The 14,959-nt window shown below is 44.6% G+C and overlaps 1 protein-coding gene across 1 annotated transcript in view; it reads right to left on the bottom strand.

Moving 5' to 3' along the window:
- il16 (interleukin 16) overlaps nt 1-14,959 on the bottom strand; it is a 68,701-nt gene that overhangs the window by 53,478 nt on the left and 264 nt on the right. The window contains exons 2-3 of the mRNA XM_048616025.1: nt 10,356-10,466; nt 8,175-8,289 (exon numbers count right to left, since the gene is read on the bottom strand). Coding sequence (XP_048471982.1) covers nt 8,175-8,289; nt 10,356-10,463 — 223 coding nt within the window. The 5' untranslated portion in view covers nt 10,464-10,466. The remainder of the gene's footprint in view (nt 1-8,174; nt 8,290-10,355; nt 10,467-14,959) is intronic.

The raw sequence follows: 14,959 nt of genomic DNA, 5'->3' as shown, positions 1-14,959 counted from the left end.
CCCCAAAACAGATCCTTGAGGTACACCACTAGTAACTGAACTCCAGGCTGAACATTTCCCATCAACCACTACCCTCTGTCTTCTTACAGCTGAACCTCTTTGTTTCTTTTTCTTTCCTTGTTTTGTTTCTCTTCTTTCAGCAGTGAATGTGCTCTAGGTGTAGATCAGGCCACACCTGGAGAACTGTGTACAATTTTGATCTTCTTACTTGAGAAAGGATGTATTGGCACTGGAGGGGATGCAAAGGAGGTTCACTAGGTTGATTCCAGAGTTGAGAGAGTTGGCTTATGAGGAGAGATTGAGTGGACTGCAATTATACTCATTGGAATTTTGAAGAATGAGGGGAGGTCTTACAGAAAAATATAAAATTATGAAGGGAATACATAAGGTAGAAACAGGGAGGTTGTTTCCATTGCCGGGCAAAACTAGGGGGCATAGCCTCAAAATAACGGGGAGCAGATTTAGGACTGAGGTCATTGAGTGATGTGGCTTGGGGCAATGTTGCCACTATACATTTTGGGAAAAACCTAGACAATGCCTTCAATAAAACCTGGAGAAACATACACAGTTTTAACCTCGGCTATCCCTAGACATTTATCATTTTTATATTGTCATATTATATGACTGACTATAATATTAAGAAGTAATCCAAGTTGTTTTTTTGAACAATATCACACAAACAAGTAAAATATAACACCACGCTTTTACATCTATACTTTTATGTTTTTAACGTCTTGTGAAAAAGCCTCCATGAATGTAACAAGAGTTAACTTAATTTCCAAACCAAACTGGCATAGCTGCCTGGGCATGCACATGCATTGGGCCTGGGCACTGAATCCAATAACAAAACCATTTTATGCAGCTTCAGCATCATCGCCATGGGACAGAACAATTTTAGTCAACAGCAATAATGCAGAAATTTTGAAATCTAAAGTTCAAGTGCGTAGATTTGCTCCAGATTAAATGAATAAACATAAATGTAACAGGGTCTTGTGAAAAAAGACCTAGATTTTGAACAAGAAACATAGACAAGGCTTAAAACAAAACAGATCGAGCTAGAAAAATAAAGAAGTGGCAACATTGCTCCAGGTGTCAGTGGAAAGGGCAGGTGGATTGTTCCCCTGCCTTGGCCTCCATCCGTACCCCAGATGGCCAACCCTACCCCATTCCCCCAACCCTACCCAACCCCATAGTCTGCAGCAAATAGAGTCACTCCCGGCAGTAAGGAAAGCTGCTAATTTCCTTTCCTGTCAGTTGGATGAGGCCCTTTTATGTGTTTTTTAATTGGCCACTTTGGGGCCTTTTTAATTGGTGATGGATCAGGGAGGTTGCCTCTCATAAAGAAGGCTAGGCACCGCTTATTGTACTCAGGCACTTTACAAGCCAGCAGCCCCAAACAGACACCAAAGTCCTACAAGCAGGAGTCCTGCTTGCCAGTCTTGTGCCGTCAACCAACCAACAGTGCTGCTGGTGGGATGGGCGCGCTCCTGCTTCTACAGCCACACACAGCCCTGGACCAGGACCAACACTAGGCCTAGGCCAAATGTGAGTAATGGTTGAGGAGAGGGTTGGGTTATGATGGAGGCTGTTGGAGTGACAGGGAGGTTGTAGGGGTAGCGGTGAAGAGGGTTTGTGGGGGTGGTGATAGTTTATAGCGGATGTCAGGCAGCAAGGTCAGGTCTTGTTTCCCAGCCAACATTCCCTCGAAGCTGCATGAGCACAAAACCGACGCATTGAATTCCCCATTGCTGCATTGCACAGACCTTAGATGTGTGCGCAGTAAAAAGAAAATTAGAGGGAATGTAGCTCTCAAGGAGCGGTCGTCATCTTCCTGATATGAGGTCCCTTGTTGGGATAGGGGAGCCGCATCACACAAGCCTGTAAGGAACCTTACACAAGCCTCTGACCCACATTGGGTTATACCAAGGACATCACCTAATGGCCTTCATTGGCAGAAGCGTGAGAAAGATTGTCTATAGGCCTGTCTGCCACTGCCTTAATTGGGGCAGAGGTAGGAAGGAAGTGGGACAAACCCCTCATTGCTCTCCTGTTTAATTACATGAATTTCCATCATCGAACGAATCAGGGAGAGGACACAAAATTCCATCCCATGTTTTTTCTGAAGGGATTTACAAAGTTTGGGACTTAGATTCCTGAAGAATTCAACCTCCAGTAGTGGGGCAAAGAAAGTTGTGGGTAGGGAGGCTCACATCAGAGGACAATGATGGAGATCAAAGAGTTCTCAGAGAATTATTGGACTGGAAGATGTTTCAGAGGTAGGAGGTAGGAACTCATGAAGGACATGATTTTGGTATGACTGCTGTTTAATAATGTAATGAAGGAGATACTGGTAATATCATTGGTTGGGTAACCTACAGATGCAGGCCAATGCAAGGAAATAGGTTCGAATCTTACCATGGCAGATGGTGAAATCTGAATCCGAAAAAATTCCAGAGAAGAAAACTAGGCAATGGTGATCCATAATGTCATTTATGAAACCCTGTCTGGTTCACTTAAGCTCTTTAGAGAAGGAAGTCTGCCATCCCTACCCTGGCCTACATGTGACTTAAGATCCAAAGTAATATGGTTGACTTAATTGCTGAATGGGCAATAAATAGTGGCCTGGTTACTAACACTCACATCCTGTCAACAAATAAGATAATCTCAGCCAATGAGAGGAACTGGCTTTCACCTATGGACGAAGATACCTTAGTGTTCCTGGGAGAGGAGAGGAAGCTCCTCGGTAAGTGCCTTTGAAGCCCAGCTTGAGGGAAAGGGAAATTGGACAGGGTAATGCACACAGCTGAAAGTCACCTAATAACACTCCGAGTCACAGTTCCTTTCCCCACCCTGCAGTACTCCCTCCGCTCCTGAGGTGCTGGTTCTTTTTTTCTTATTCATTCATAGGATGTAGGCATTGCTGGCTGGGCCAACATTTACCACCCACCCTGAATTGTTCCTCAGAAGGTGGTGGTGAGCTGCCTTCTTAAACTGTTGCAGTCCATTTGATGTACAATGAGTCCACAGTACCATTGAAGAAACAGCGATACATTTCCAATGGGAGTGAATTGCTTGGAAGGGAACTTTCAGGTGGTGGTGTTCCTATGTATCTGCTGCCCTTCTCCTTCTCGATGAAAGTGATTGTGAGTTTGGAAGATGCTGTCTAAGGGACTTTGGTAAATATCTGCAGAGTATCTTTTATATGGTACAAACCATTGCTACTGTGCGTCAATGATAGGGGGACTGGATGTTAGTGGATGTGGTAAAGGAGACTACTTTGTCCTGGATGGATCAAGCTTCTTGAGTGTACATGGACAGATCCAGGCAAATGGGAGTATTCCATCACATTCCTAACTTGTGCTTTGTAAACGGTGGACACAGTTTGGGGAATCAGGAGGTGAGTTACTCACTGCAGCATTCCTAGCCTCTGACCTGTTCTTGTAGCCACTGTATTTATATGGCTAGTCCATTTCAATTTCTGGTCAATGGTAACCCCCAAGATGTTGATCATGGGAGATTCAGTGATGGTAACATCATTGAATTCCAAGGGGCAGTGGTTAAAGTGTCTGTTATTGGTGATGGTCATTTCTTGGCATTTGTGTGATGCGAATGTTACTTGCCACATGTCAGCTCAAGTCTGGATATTGTGCAGATCTTGCTGCATTTGGATCTGAACTGTTTCAGTGTTTAAGGAGTTGTGAATGGTGATGAACATTATGCTATCATTGCAAATCATTCCTCACCCAGATTTAAGGGGATTGACATTTATATGGTTAGTCCAGTTCAGTTTCTGGTTAATGGTAATCCCCAGGGTATTGATATTGGGGAGTTCCGCATTGGTAACACATTGAATGTCAGGGGCAATGGTTAGATTTTATTTGTGTGGTGCAAATGTGAGACTGACCTCCAACAACAACAACTATTTTCCTTTATGACTCCAACCAGTGGAGAATTTTACCCCAATTCTCATTGACTCCAGTTTTACTAGGGCTCCTTGATGCTCTACTTGGTCAAATGTGGTCTTGATGTCAAGGACAGTTGTTTTCATCTCACCTCTGGATTTCAGCTCTTTTGGTTATATTTGAACCAAGGCTGTAATGAGGTCAGGAGCAGAGTGGCCCTGGTGGAAACCGAACTGGGTTTCACTGAGCAGGTGCTGCTTGATAGCACTGTTGATGACACCTTCCATCACTTTACTGATGATTGAGGGTAGACTAATGGGGAGTGGCGGTTGGGGCGGGGGGGGGGCGGGGGGGGGGGATAGTGGGGGGTGGGGGTGGTAATTGGCCTAGTTGGATTTGTCCTGTTTTTTGTGTACAGAACATATTTGGGCAATTTTCCAAATTGTTAGATAGATACCGGCGTTGTAACTGTACTAGAACAGCTTGGCTAAGGGAGCGGCAAATTCTGCAGCACAAGTCTTTAGTACTATTGCCGGAGAATTGTCAGGACCCATAGCCTTTGCATTATCTACAACCTTTCTTGACTTCATGTGAAGTGAATTGAATTGACTGAAGACTGGTACGACTGTGATGCTGGGAATCACTGGAGGAGTCTGAGATGGATCATTCACTCAACAATTCTGGTTGAAGATTGTCATGAATGCTTCAGCCTTATCCTTTTCACGGATATTCTGGGCTCTTCCAACATTGGGGATGGGGATGTTTTTGGAGTCTCTTCCTCCAGTGAGTTAATTATTCACCACCATGAAGATTTAAAGTTCAAGAGCTCTATTTTGACCTTTAATCCTGCATGTAGGTGACCACTTCAGTGTGAGTGAACTGAGAGGAGCATCAGAGCAAAGGCAGATATTGTTCTTACTATCCTTGTCTTATCATTTTTATGGTCTTATCAGAAGGTGAATCAAAGGTTAGTGGGTAAGGCAGGAAATGGTCATGAGGAGTATTGGATCAGCCACGATTGTATTAATGGCAGGGTAGGCTGTTTGTATTTTTTATGCTTTTAATTCAATCACCCTCTGTCTAACATGTGTTCCTGAACAGTGACCAGGAACTGATCTTTCCCTTCCATGGGATGTTCTAGCCAATTATTGTGTGCTTGAGATCTTCCAACTCAAAATAACAACTTCTACGTGGAGATGTGTTTGACCCAGGGAGCTTTCTCAATTGCACAGAGACAATAAGGTGCAGGGCTGGATGAACACAGCAGGCCAAGCAGCATCATAGGAGCAGAGAGGCTGACGTTTCGGGCCTAGGCCCTTCATCAGAAAAGGGGGAGGGGAAGGGGGTTCTGAAATAAATAGGGAGAGAGTGGGAGGCGGATAGAAGATGGATAGAGGAGAGGATAGGTGGAGAGGAAACATACAGATCGAAGAGGCGGGGATGGGGCCAGTAAAGGTGAGTGTAGGTGGGGAGTTAGGGAGGGGATAGGTCAGTCCAGGGAGGACGGACAGGTCAAGGGGGCGGGATGAGGTTAGTCGGTAGGAGATGGAGGTGCGGCTTGAGGTGGGAGGAGGGGATAGGTGGGAGGAAGAACAGGTTAGGGAGGCAGGGATGAGCTGGACTGGTTTTGGGATGCAGTGGGGGGAGGGGAGATTTTGAAGCTTGTGAAATCCACATTGATACCATTGGGCTGCAGGGTTCCCAAGCGGAATATGAGTTGCTGTTCCTGCAACCTTCGGGTGGCATCGTTGTGGTACTGCAGGAGGCCCAGGATGGACATGTCGTCTGAGGAATGGGAGGGGGAGTTGAAATGGTTCGCGAATGGGAGGTGCAGTTGTTTATTGCGAACCGAGCGTAGGTGTTCTGCAAAGCGGTCCCCGAGTCTCCGCTTGGTTTCCCCGATGTAGAGGAGGCCACACCGGGCACAGCGGATGCAGTATACCACATTGGCAGATGTGCAGGTGAACATCTGCTTGATGTGGAAAGTCTTCTTGGGGCCTGGGATGGGGGTGAGGGAGGAGGTATGGGGGCAGGTGTAGCACTTCCTGCGGTTGCAGGGAAAAGTGCCGGGTGTGGTGGAGCTGGAGGGGAGTGTGGAGCGGACAAGGGAGTCCCGGAGAGAGTTGTCCCTCCGGAAAGCAGATAAGGGTGGGGAGGGAAAGATGTCTTTGGTGGTGGGGTCGGATTGCAGATGGCGGAAGTGTCGGAGGATGATGCGTTGGATCCGGAGGTTGGTGGGGTGGTACGTGAGGATAAGGGAGATTCTTTTTTGGTTCTTATTGCGTGGACGGGGTGTGAGGGATGAGTTGCGGGAGATGCGGGAGACACGGTTGAGGGCGTTCTCGACCACTGAGGGGGGGAAGTTACGGTCCTTGAAAAACGAGGACAACTGAGATGTATGGGAGTGGAATGCCTCATCCTGGGAGCAGATGCGGCGGAGGCGAATGAATTGGGAATAGGGGATAGCATTTTTGCAGGGAGGTGGGTGGGAGGAGGAGTATTCTAGGTAGCTGTGGGAGTCGGTGGGCTTGAAATGAATATCGGTTTCTAGGTGGTTGCCCGATATGGAGACAGAGAGGTCCAGGAAGGGGAGAGAGGTGTTAGAGATGGTCCAGGTAAACTTAAGGTTGGGGTGGAAGGTGTTAGTGAAGTGGATGAACTGTTCGAGCTCCTTGTGGGAGCACGAGGCAGCGCCGACACAGTCATCAATGTAATGGAGGAAGAGGTGGGGTTTAGGGCCGGTGTAGGTACAGAAGAGGGATTGTTCCACGTAACCTACAAAGAGGCAGGCGTAGCTTGGGCCCATGCGGGTACCCGTGGCTACCCCCTTTGTCTGTAGGAAGTGGGAGGAATTGAAAGAGAAGTTGTTGAGGGTGAGGACGAGTTCGGCTAAGCGGATGAGGGTGTCAGTGGAGGGGGACTGGTCGGGCCTGCGGGACAGGAAGAAGCGGAGGGCCTTAAGGCCATCTGCATGGGGAATGCAGGTGTAGAGGGACTGGACGTCCATGGTAAAGATGAGGTGTTGGGGACCGGGGAATTGGAAGTTCTGGAGGAGGTGGAGGGCGTGGGTGGTGTCACGGACATAGGTAGGGAGTTCCTGGACCATGGGAGAGAAAATGGAGTCTAGATAGTTGGAGATCAGTTCGGTGGGGCAGGAGCGGGCGGAGACAATGGGTCGACCAGGGCATTCAGGTTTGTGGATTTTGGGAAGGAGATAGAAGCGGGCAGTGCGAGGTTGGGGAATGATGAGGTTGGAGGCCGTGGGTGGGAGGTCACCTGAGGTGATGAGGTTGTGGATGGTTTGGGAGATGATGGTTTGGTGCTCGGGGTGGGGTCATGATCAAGGGGGCGGTAGGAGGAGGTGTCGGAGAGTTTTCGTCTGGCCTCGGCGATGTAGAGGTCAGTGCACCATACTACAACTGCGCCTCCCTTGCACATTGTTTTTATCACTTAGTTTGCATTTGCACTGTAACAGCTGCATTGCTGTGAAGCAGATTCAATGTTTATGACTGTCAGTAGCTTTAGATATTATTTGCCTAAGACCTCCCTCCAACATCTCGTATCCCTTGTGCAGCTGGCTCACCTCACATGCTTCCATTCAGATTCCCAGTCACAGGCAGATCCTATCATGGCAGATGGTGAAATTTAAATTCAGAGTCTAATGATAACCATGAAACCATTGTCAATTGTTGGGTAAAACCCACCTGGTTCACTAATGTCCTTGAGGGAAGGAAATCTTCCATACTTAACCTCGTCTGAACTACAAGTGATTCCAGACCAACAGCAATGTGATTGACTCTTAACTGCCCTCTGGGATGGGCAACAGATGCTGATCTAGCCAATGATGCCTTCATCCAATGAATGAATAAAAGAAAAGGGATCAAAATTGCTCACAATACTCAAGGTGTAATCTCAGCAAAACATTTCTACTACTGTACTTGAATTCTTACAGTATGAAGGCCAACATACCACTTTTCTTTTATTTACTAAGTATAAAAAAAAAATTTTAAATTACAATTTTTTCCATGTCCCAATGATTTTTCTTCATCATGTGCATGCAGTGAATTGACCATTAGCTTTTAATTTCTCCAGATTCTAAGGACTAACAAGCCCTGCCCAATACCTACATGGATCTGATATCTAAAAATACTATTAAAGAAACAGATGCTGAAAGCATTCGATAACCAATAGTTTGCTAATAAAGTTCTTTGTTGTGTTTCATGCAAGTGAACCGCCCAAGCAAATCCAGTTGTTACGCTGGAGGTCACATACCTTCCCTCAGTCTGCCATCAGCAGCTGCTGTTCCTTCTGGGTATATAGTCTTTACAAAAATACCCATTGGTCCATAAACACTGTCTCTTCCTCCGACCACACTGAAGCCTAGTCCCTGGAAGATCACATTCTTCAGTTAGCCAGTAGAACATGCTCAGAAATATTCATTAATAATGTTAGCATCCTTCCACCACCATGTCAGATCTCAGAAGTGGTCACACATGAAATTATTTTTGAAACATGAAATTGGAGCTTGTTACATTGATGTCAGAACTGTAAACCAGGTGCAATGGGATCCTATTTTGCTTCATAACTTATGACCCAGACACTCTGTCTTGAGCAGTGATTAGAGTTGTGTATTGGGACCCTGTGGAATCCCTGACACAGCTGACCCCATGGATTGCCAGGGAAATTGAAGATTCCAACAGCCAATTTCCCTGCGTTTGGATTCAACAAAAGAATGCAGTAAAGTCAGAGAATTCAGATGGTTCCACTTTGGTTAAGCCAACTGTTACCAACAAAAAGTTAGAGGATTAAAAACCTTCTTTTGGATAGCTATTAAATTGACCATCCAACCAATGGCTCATCATGTCAACAGCATCCTCCCTCCATGACTCTCACAGCCACCAACCCTGACCAGAACCCCCAAATCAACATGATTCCATCCCCAAATACCACCTTGCGGGAACACGGTGGCTGAGTGGTTAGCTCTTCTGTCTCACAGCACCAGGAACCAGGGTTCGATTCCACCCTCAGGTGACTGTGTGGAGTTTGCACATTCTCCCCGTGTCTGCGGGGGTTTCCTCTGGGTGCTCCAGTTTCCTCCCACAGATGTGCAGGCTAGGTGGATTGGCCATGCTAAATTGCCCGTAGTGTTCAGGGATTAGTTGGGTTATAGAGGGATAGGTTTGGGTGGGATGCTCTGTGTGTCGTTGTGGACTTGTTGGGCCATTGGGCCTGTTTCCACACTGTAGGGATTCTATGATTGTATGATTCTTAAACAGGAGTCAACTTCCCTCACCTCTAAGTTGAAACTCTGGACCTGAAATACCACTACTCCATCAGACCATATCCAGTCCTTTCCCTGCCGATCTGACAAAGCCCTCTTTGCCAGACAAAACATAACTCTCTCACCAGACCCTACACCTGACTCTTTCCGCCAGACCTGACAACCCAATGACCCACCACCCAGAAACATCCTAAGCAGCCCACCTGCCATGTAGGAACCCTCCCCACCTGGTTCCCTAGAGTCCTACCCACCTGGCACTCTGCCCATCTGGTACCTTGGAGCTCTTAACCAACTGCCACTGTAACCCTGCACTAACCTATATATTCTTTCACAGATGCTGTCATAGCCAAATTAATTGCCAAATTAAAGAAAAGAAACTAGACCACAGATAAAAATCACCCCTTAATACTCCCAGTACAGACACAGTTGTTTTTGAGAGCCTGCTGAATGCAAGTGCCCCATTTACTACTTAACACAATGGATACATTTCAAAATGTACTTCAAAGTGACACATGCTGGTTGTGAAAACGCAAGTCACTTTTGTTTAAAAAGTATGGGCTTCACCCACTGTTAGGTCTTTTAAGATATCTTGCAATCTTCAGCATTAGACTTTATTATTGACAGTTTTTGTTCTTCCCTCAGGCTAATGTAGAGTAAAACGTGCTCAACTCCCAAGAAGATGGTGTCTCATTCCCCTGGGACTCTCGCTCTCTCACTTTCCCCCTCCCTACAAATATACTTTATTTCAGGAGCAGGCCATCTCTGCTGTGTCTATCGCTTGTCTAAACCCTCTCAGCTAATGACCATGGGCAGCTATTATGATGCCAGGGAGACTGCTGCCCTCTTGCCCACCTCCATCTGAGGGTCAGTTTTCCATTTTTTCTAAGAATAAAAACTTCTTGTTTTCCCAAACAATACCGATAATAGTGTGACACCAACAAATCTTTGTCATCAGTTAAACTCTCAATGAGTCATACAGCCTTTCCTTTGTTTTCATATGCTAGACATCGGTTTAAATCGATAGCACTCAGGCTACCACAGTAAATACTAAATACGAAATACGAAAAGGATTCAGTTTTAAAGAGGACCCTGATCTCCAACAACTTAAACAGCTCAAATTTAACAGCAAAGTATTTTCTTTATTCAGAAAAATAACAGAAAGCAAGTCTTACCTTTCCCTGACCTTTCATCAAAACAATGTTTGAAATGACTGAGGGTGAAGCACTGGAGCATGAGTTGATTAAATGAGCTGAACTTAAGGATCGAACAGCTCTTGTCATTGTCTGTAGGGAAACAACATCATTATAACTGGAAATCCCATTAGCAATGAAATCCCTGGATAAGTCTGTCACATCATTGTAATACTCAGTTAAAGAATAAACCGTCTTTAAACAAAATATGCTCTTCATACAATTAATAAAATGTTGCTGAAGGAACAGGATTTTCACTTGACTTTAAATAACCACTTGGCAACAGCAGCAATTTCAATTCATATAGCGCTTTGAAAGTAGTAAAACAATACAGAGGAATGCTTCACAGGAATGCCATCAGACTAAACTTAACACCAAGTCACAAATGGGGATAATAGGATAGGTGACCAAAGACTTGGTAAAGAGGTATCTTTAAAACAGCACCTAAACAGGGGAGAGAGAGAGAGGTGGACGGAGGGGGGCAGTGGTGGCAGTAGAGAGATGCAAAGAGAGAAGGAAGGATGTTTAAGGGAGAGAATTCTCAAACTTGTAACCTGGGCAACTGAAAATACGGCCACCAATGATGAGGCAATTAAAATTAGTAATGCAGAAGAGATCAGAAATAGAGGCTCACAGAAATCTTTGAAGGTTGTAGAGCTAGGGGAGGCCACAGGGATAAGGCGTGATGAGAACATGGAGCGATATGGAGACAAAGATTAGAACTTAAATAGAGGTGTTGTTAAATCAGCATCCGATTCAGTAGAACAGGGCTGAAGGGCGATTGGAACCTGACCAGATTTAGGCTAATGTGGCATAAGCAGAGTGTGGGATAAGCACAAACTTCTTCAAGACAGATGGAGGGACAGGTGATGTTGAGGATGTGGGGAGGCTGCAGATGGACGTGGACAAGCTAGCAGAGTGGGCAAAGAAGTGGCAGATGGAATGCAATGTGGCAAATTATGAGGTTATACACTTGGTAGGAAGAATAGAGGGGTAGACTAATTTTGAAATGGGGGAAAGTCTTCAGAAATCTGAAGTACAAAGGGACTTAGGAGTCTTAATTTGGAATTCTCTTAAAGTTAACATGCAGGTTCAGTTTGCAGTTAGGAAGGTAAAATTTATTTTGAGAGGGCTAGTATACAAGAACAGGGATATTTCTAAAGTTGTATAAGGCTCTGGTCAGACTATATTTGGAATATTGAGAGCAGTTTTGGGCCCCATATCTAAGAAAGGATGTGCTGGCCTTGGAGGGGGTCCAGAAGAGGTTCACAAGAATGATTTGGGGAATGAAGGGTTTTTCACATAAGGCGTAGTTGAGGATTATGGGTCTGTATTTAAGGAGTTTAAAAGGATGAGGGAAGATCTCATTGAAACTTACAGAATACTGAGACGTGTGGATAGAATGGACATTTCCAATAGTAGGAGAGATTAGGAACTAAGGGCACGGGTTCAAAATGAAGGGATGATCTTTTAGAACTGAGATGAGGAATTTCCTCAGTCAGAGGGTGGTGAATCTATAGAACTCATTGCCACAGAAGGTTGTGGAGGCCAAGTCAGAGACTACAGGAAGAAAGCAAGAGAATGAGGTTGAGAAACACATCAGCTCTGATTGAATGGTGTTGTAGACACAATGGGCCAACTGGCCTAATTCTGGTCCTATGTTTTTGGTCTTTAAAACTCTGTTCCTGAAAAGGAAGTGGATGCAGAATCCTGGAATATTTTAAAGGCAGAGCTAGATAGATTTTTTTTAAACAATGGGTAAAAGGTTATTAGGGGAAGGCAACAATGTAGATTTGAGGTTCCAATCAGATCAGCCATTATCATACTGAATGACAAAGCAGACTCTAGGGGCTGAATGGCTTATTAAGTTTGTATGTAAGATTACAGAAGATACAATATGGATGCCTTAAAAATAACAAACCAGACAAGTTGTATCTGCAGATAACTAAAGTAAGGATGTGGGTCTTAGTAGCAAATGATCTAAGGGTGGGGTACTGAAATTAGCAATATACAGAGATAAGTATAGCCAGTATTAAAGATGAACAGGATGTGAAATTGGAAGCTCAGTTCAGGGTTCAACAATATACAAATTAAACAAGGAATACAGACTCGGAGAGGAGCACAAGACACTTTTAAAAGGAACAGTTTGATTTCCCTGTCAGTTTTTCAACCCAGTGATTATTTAGTTCTGAGTACTGAAGTGGACATGTCTCCTTTTATTTATTGTACCCTGTGAGGAGCTGTTGAGATTGCAGCAAAGCGTTCCCATCTGCACCCCGCCCAATTCACAGTCGAGAGAGCTGCTTTATTGCTGGGACAAAGATAACAACGTAGAGAGCAAGTGTGAACTGTAACACCAGGGGCTTCTGAGCACTTTATACAGCCCAGTCGGACTGCTGGTCTCATTTTGAATGGATTATGGTATCAGGAGTTGTCCATTCAATCCATTCAGCCTATTCTACAATTCATTAGCTTATTTAGCTGTACCCCATAAGCCCATACTCAATTTTGCTCCAAGTGCCTTAAAATCCTGAAGCAACAAAAATCTATGCACCACAGTCTTGAAAGTTCCATATGTCCTCCTACACCCACAGGCTGTTAAGGAAATGAGCTCCAAATGTGAAAATATGCTTCCAGATTTCCCTCTCAGAATTTGAAGATTATGTCACCTTCCTCTGACTCCTCATCAGAGGTTTCTTTGCATTGACCCTATCATATCCTTCTAACATTTTAATTACGTCTCAACTGAGTATAGTCAAAGGGCTGCAAGCTATGTTTACACAACTTGTCCTCATAATTAATGTATCCTTCCTGAGCTGCAGTGCCAGGGACTGAACACGGTTATTGTTGATGGGGACTGATTGAGGTTCTGTCCAACTGAAACTCTCTGTGACCCTGACTCATTCCCCCATCCTGCCCCCACCTTGTGATACAGACTAACACTTCATTAGCATTTTGGATTGCTTTCTGTAAGTTTCACCTAGCTTTAAGATGAATGGAACAAAATGAAAGCCTGGCCTATGTTTCTGAGCTGGACAAGCTATTAGATCTAGTTATTGAGTGATGCACTCAGAGTGCCGGTTTGGAGAGGCACAGTATGATGGTGGGAAAGTATCTTACAACTCTGACAGAGCAGGAATTTCCTTGGTTGTTTAAAAAGCACTGAGGGATCTTTAGGAATATTGTAGCCTTGTTGTGGGATCAGTAACCTATGCAATGGTCGGCACCTCCCACTCCCACTACACCCCCTACCCCCACCCCTCCCCTCCCATGGTGGTCATTGTGGAATTTCACAGATTACAGGATCTCACTGAGCAAAGATTTCAATATTGGTCTTGATCTCATTTTACTGAGCCACACAATAAAAGGAGCGTTACGCAAAAACAATACTCATAGTGAGGTTCCTGTCTGATTGAGCAGGATGTGCGTCCATTGACTAGGGATGGTCAGTGGGCTTTATTTTAAGTGAAAGCCACATAGAAAAGATATTTTGGACAAATAACTTGAATTAACAAAAATGGAAGGAGCACATTCTTAATTCTGGAATGAATTTAAATATTGTGTAGCAGCTTACTCATCATCAGGAAATCCCATATCATTCTGCAGCAAACTGTTTTGAAGTGTGCTAGAACACAGCCAGATGGAGAACAGTAAGATCCCACAAAAATACATGACCAGACATTCTGAGTTAAGATGTTGTTTGAAGTATAATCATGGGCCAGGATTTTCCTTGCACCTTCTCAACTAACGGTGGGGATTCTTAAAGGCCCACCTGGGGGAGTGGCTGGAATTCAGTTTATTGTCTTGCAGCAGAATGGCACCTCCATCAGTTCAGCACCCTCAATGTCAGCCCTGAGTCAGTTCCCAAGTTTCTGGAGTGGAACATGAACCGTCATGCACCTGATCTCAAGACAGCTGCACTAACACACGGCCAACAGAAAATAGATGCTGCACTAAATTTAAAGGCAAAATATTCACTCTATGAAATACTGCTGAAGAACAATACATTCTGTCAAAGCTTTTTGCTCTGCAGTCATCAGGACAGCTCACAAGAAATGCCCACATAAAGGGAAAACAATATTTCCTGCCAAGCAAACAGTACTCTCTTCATAAAAGCCATCGATGCTGGAAACCTGAAATAAACACAAAAAATGATGGAAGAACTTAGCAGGTTTGGCAGCATCTCTGGAGAGAGAAACAGAGGTAATATTTCAACTTCAGTATGACCATTCTTTAGAACTAGAGTCAACACGGTCTGACAGTAAAAGATGTTATTTACTTTTTAGTTTGATATTTCTTGTGAATTGTCCTGATGTTTGCAGGAACAAAAGGCATCAACAAATGTCATTTCTCAACAATACTCAAGTTCTGTATTTTCAAACAACGAGTAGAATATTGCTGCCTTACAGTCTGTATCAGTAACAATCAGCCATTAGTGAAGGAATTATGTTAGTTCTATCTCAGTGACACTCTGCCTGTAATTAAGGAAACGTGTGACCCCTGTATCAGTTATGTTCCACCTGTAATTAGGGTACTGTTTGAGCTGTGTATCTGTTACACTCAGCCTGTAATTAGGGAACTGTGTG

This window comes from Rhincodon typus, chromosome 33 (assembly GCF_021869965.1).
Source record: "Rhincodon typus isolate 14 chromosome 33, sRhiTyp1.1, whole genome shotgun sequence".
Lineage (NCBI taxonomy): Eukaryota > Metazoa > Chordata > Chondrichthyes > Orectolobiformes > Rhincodontidae > Rhincodon > Rhincodon typus.
Note: the sequence above shows the minus strand (reverse complement) of the source record. Positions and strands in the feature narration are given on the sequence as shown.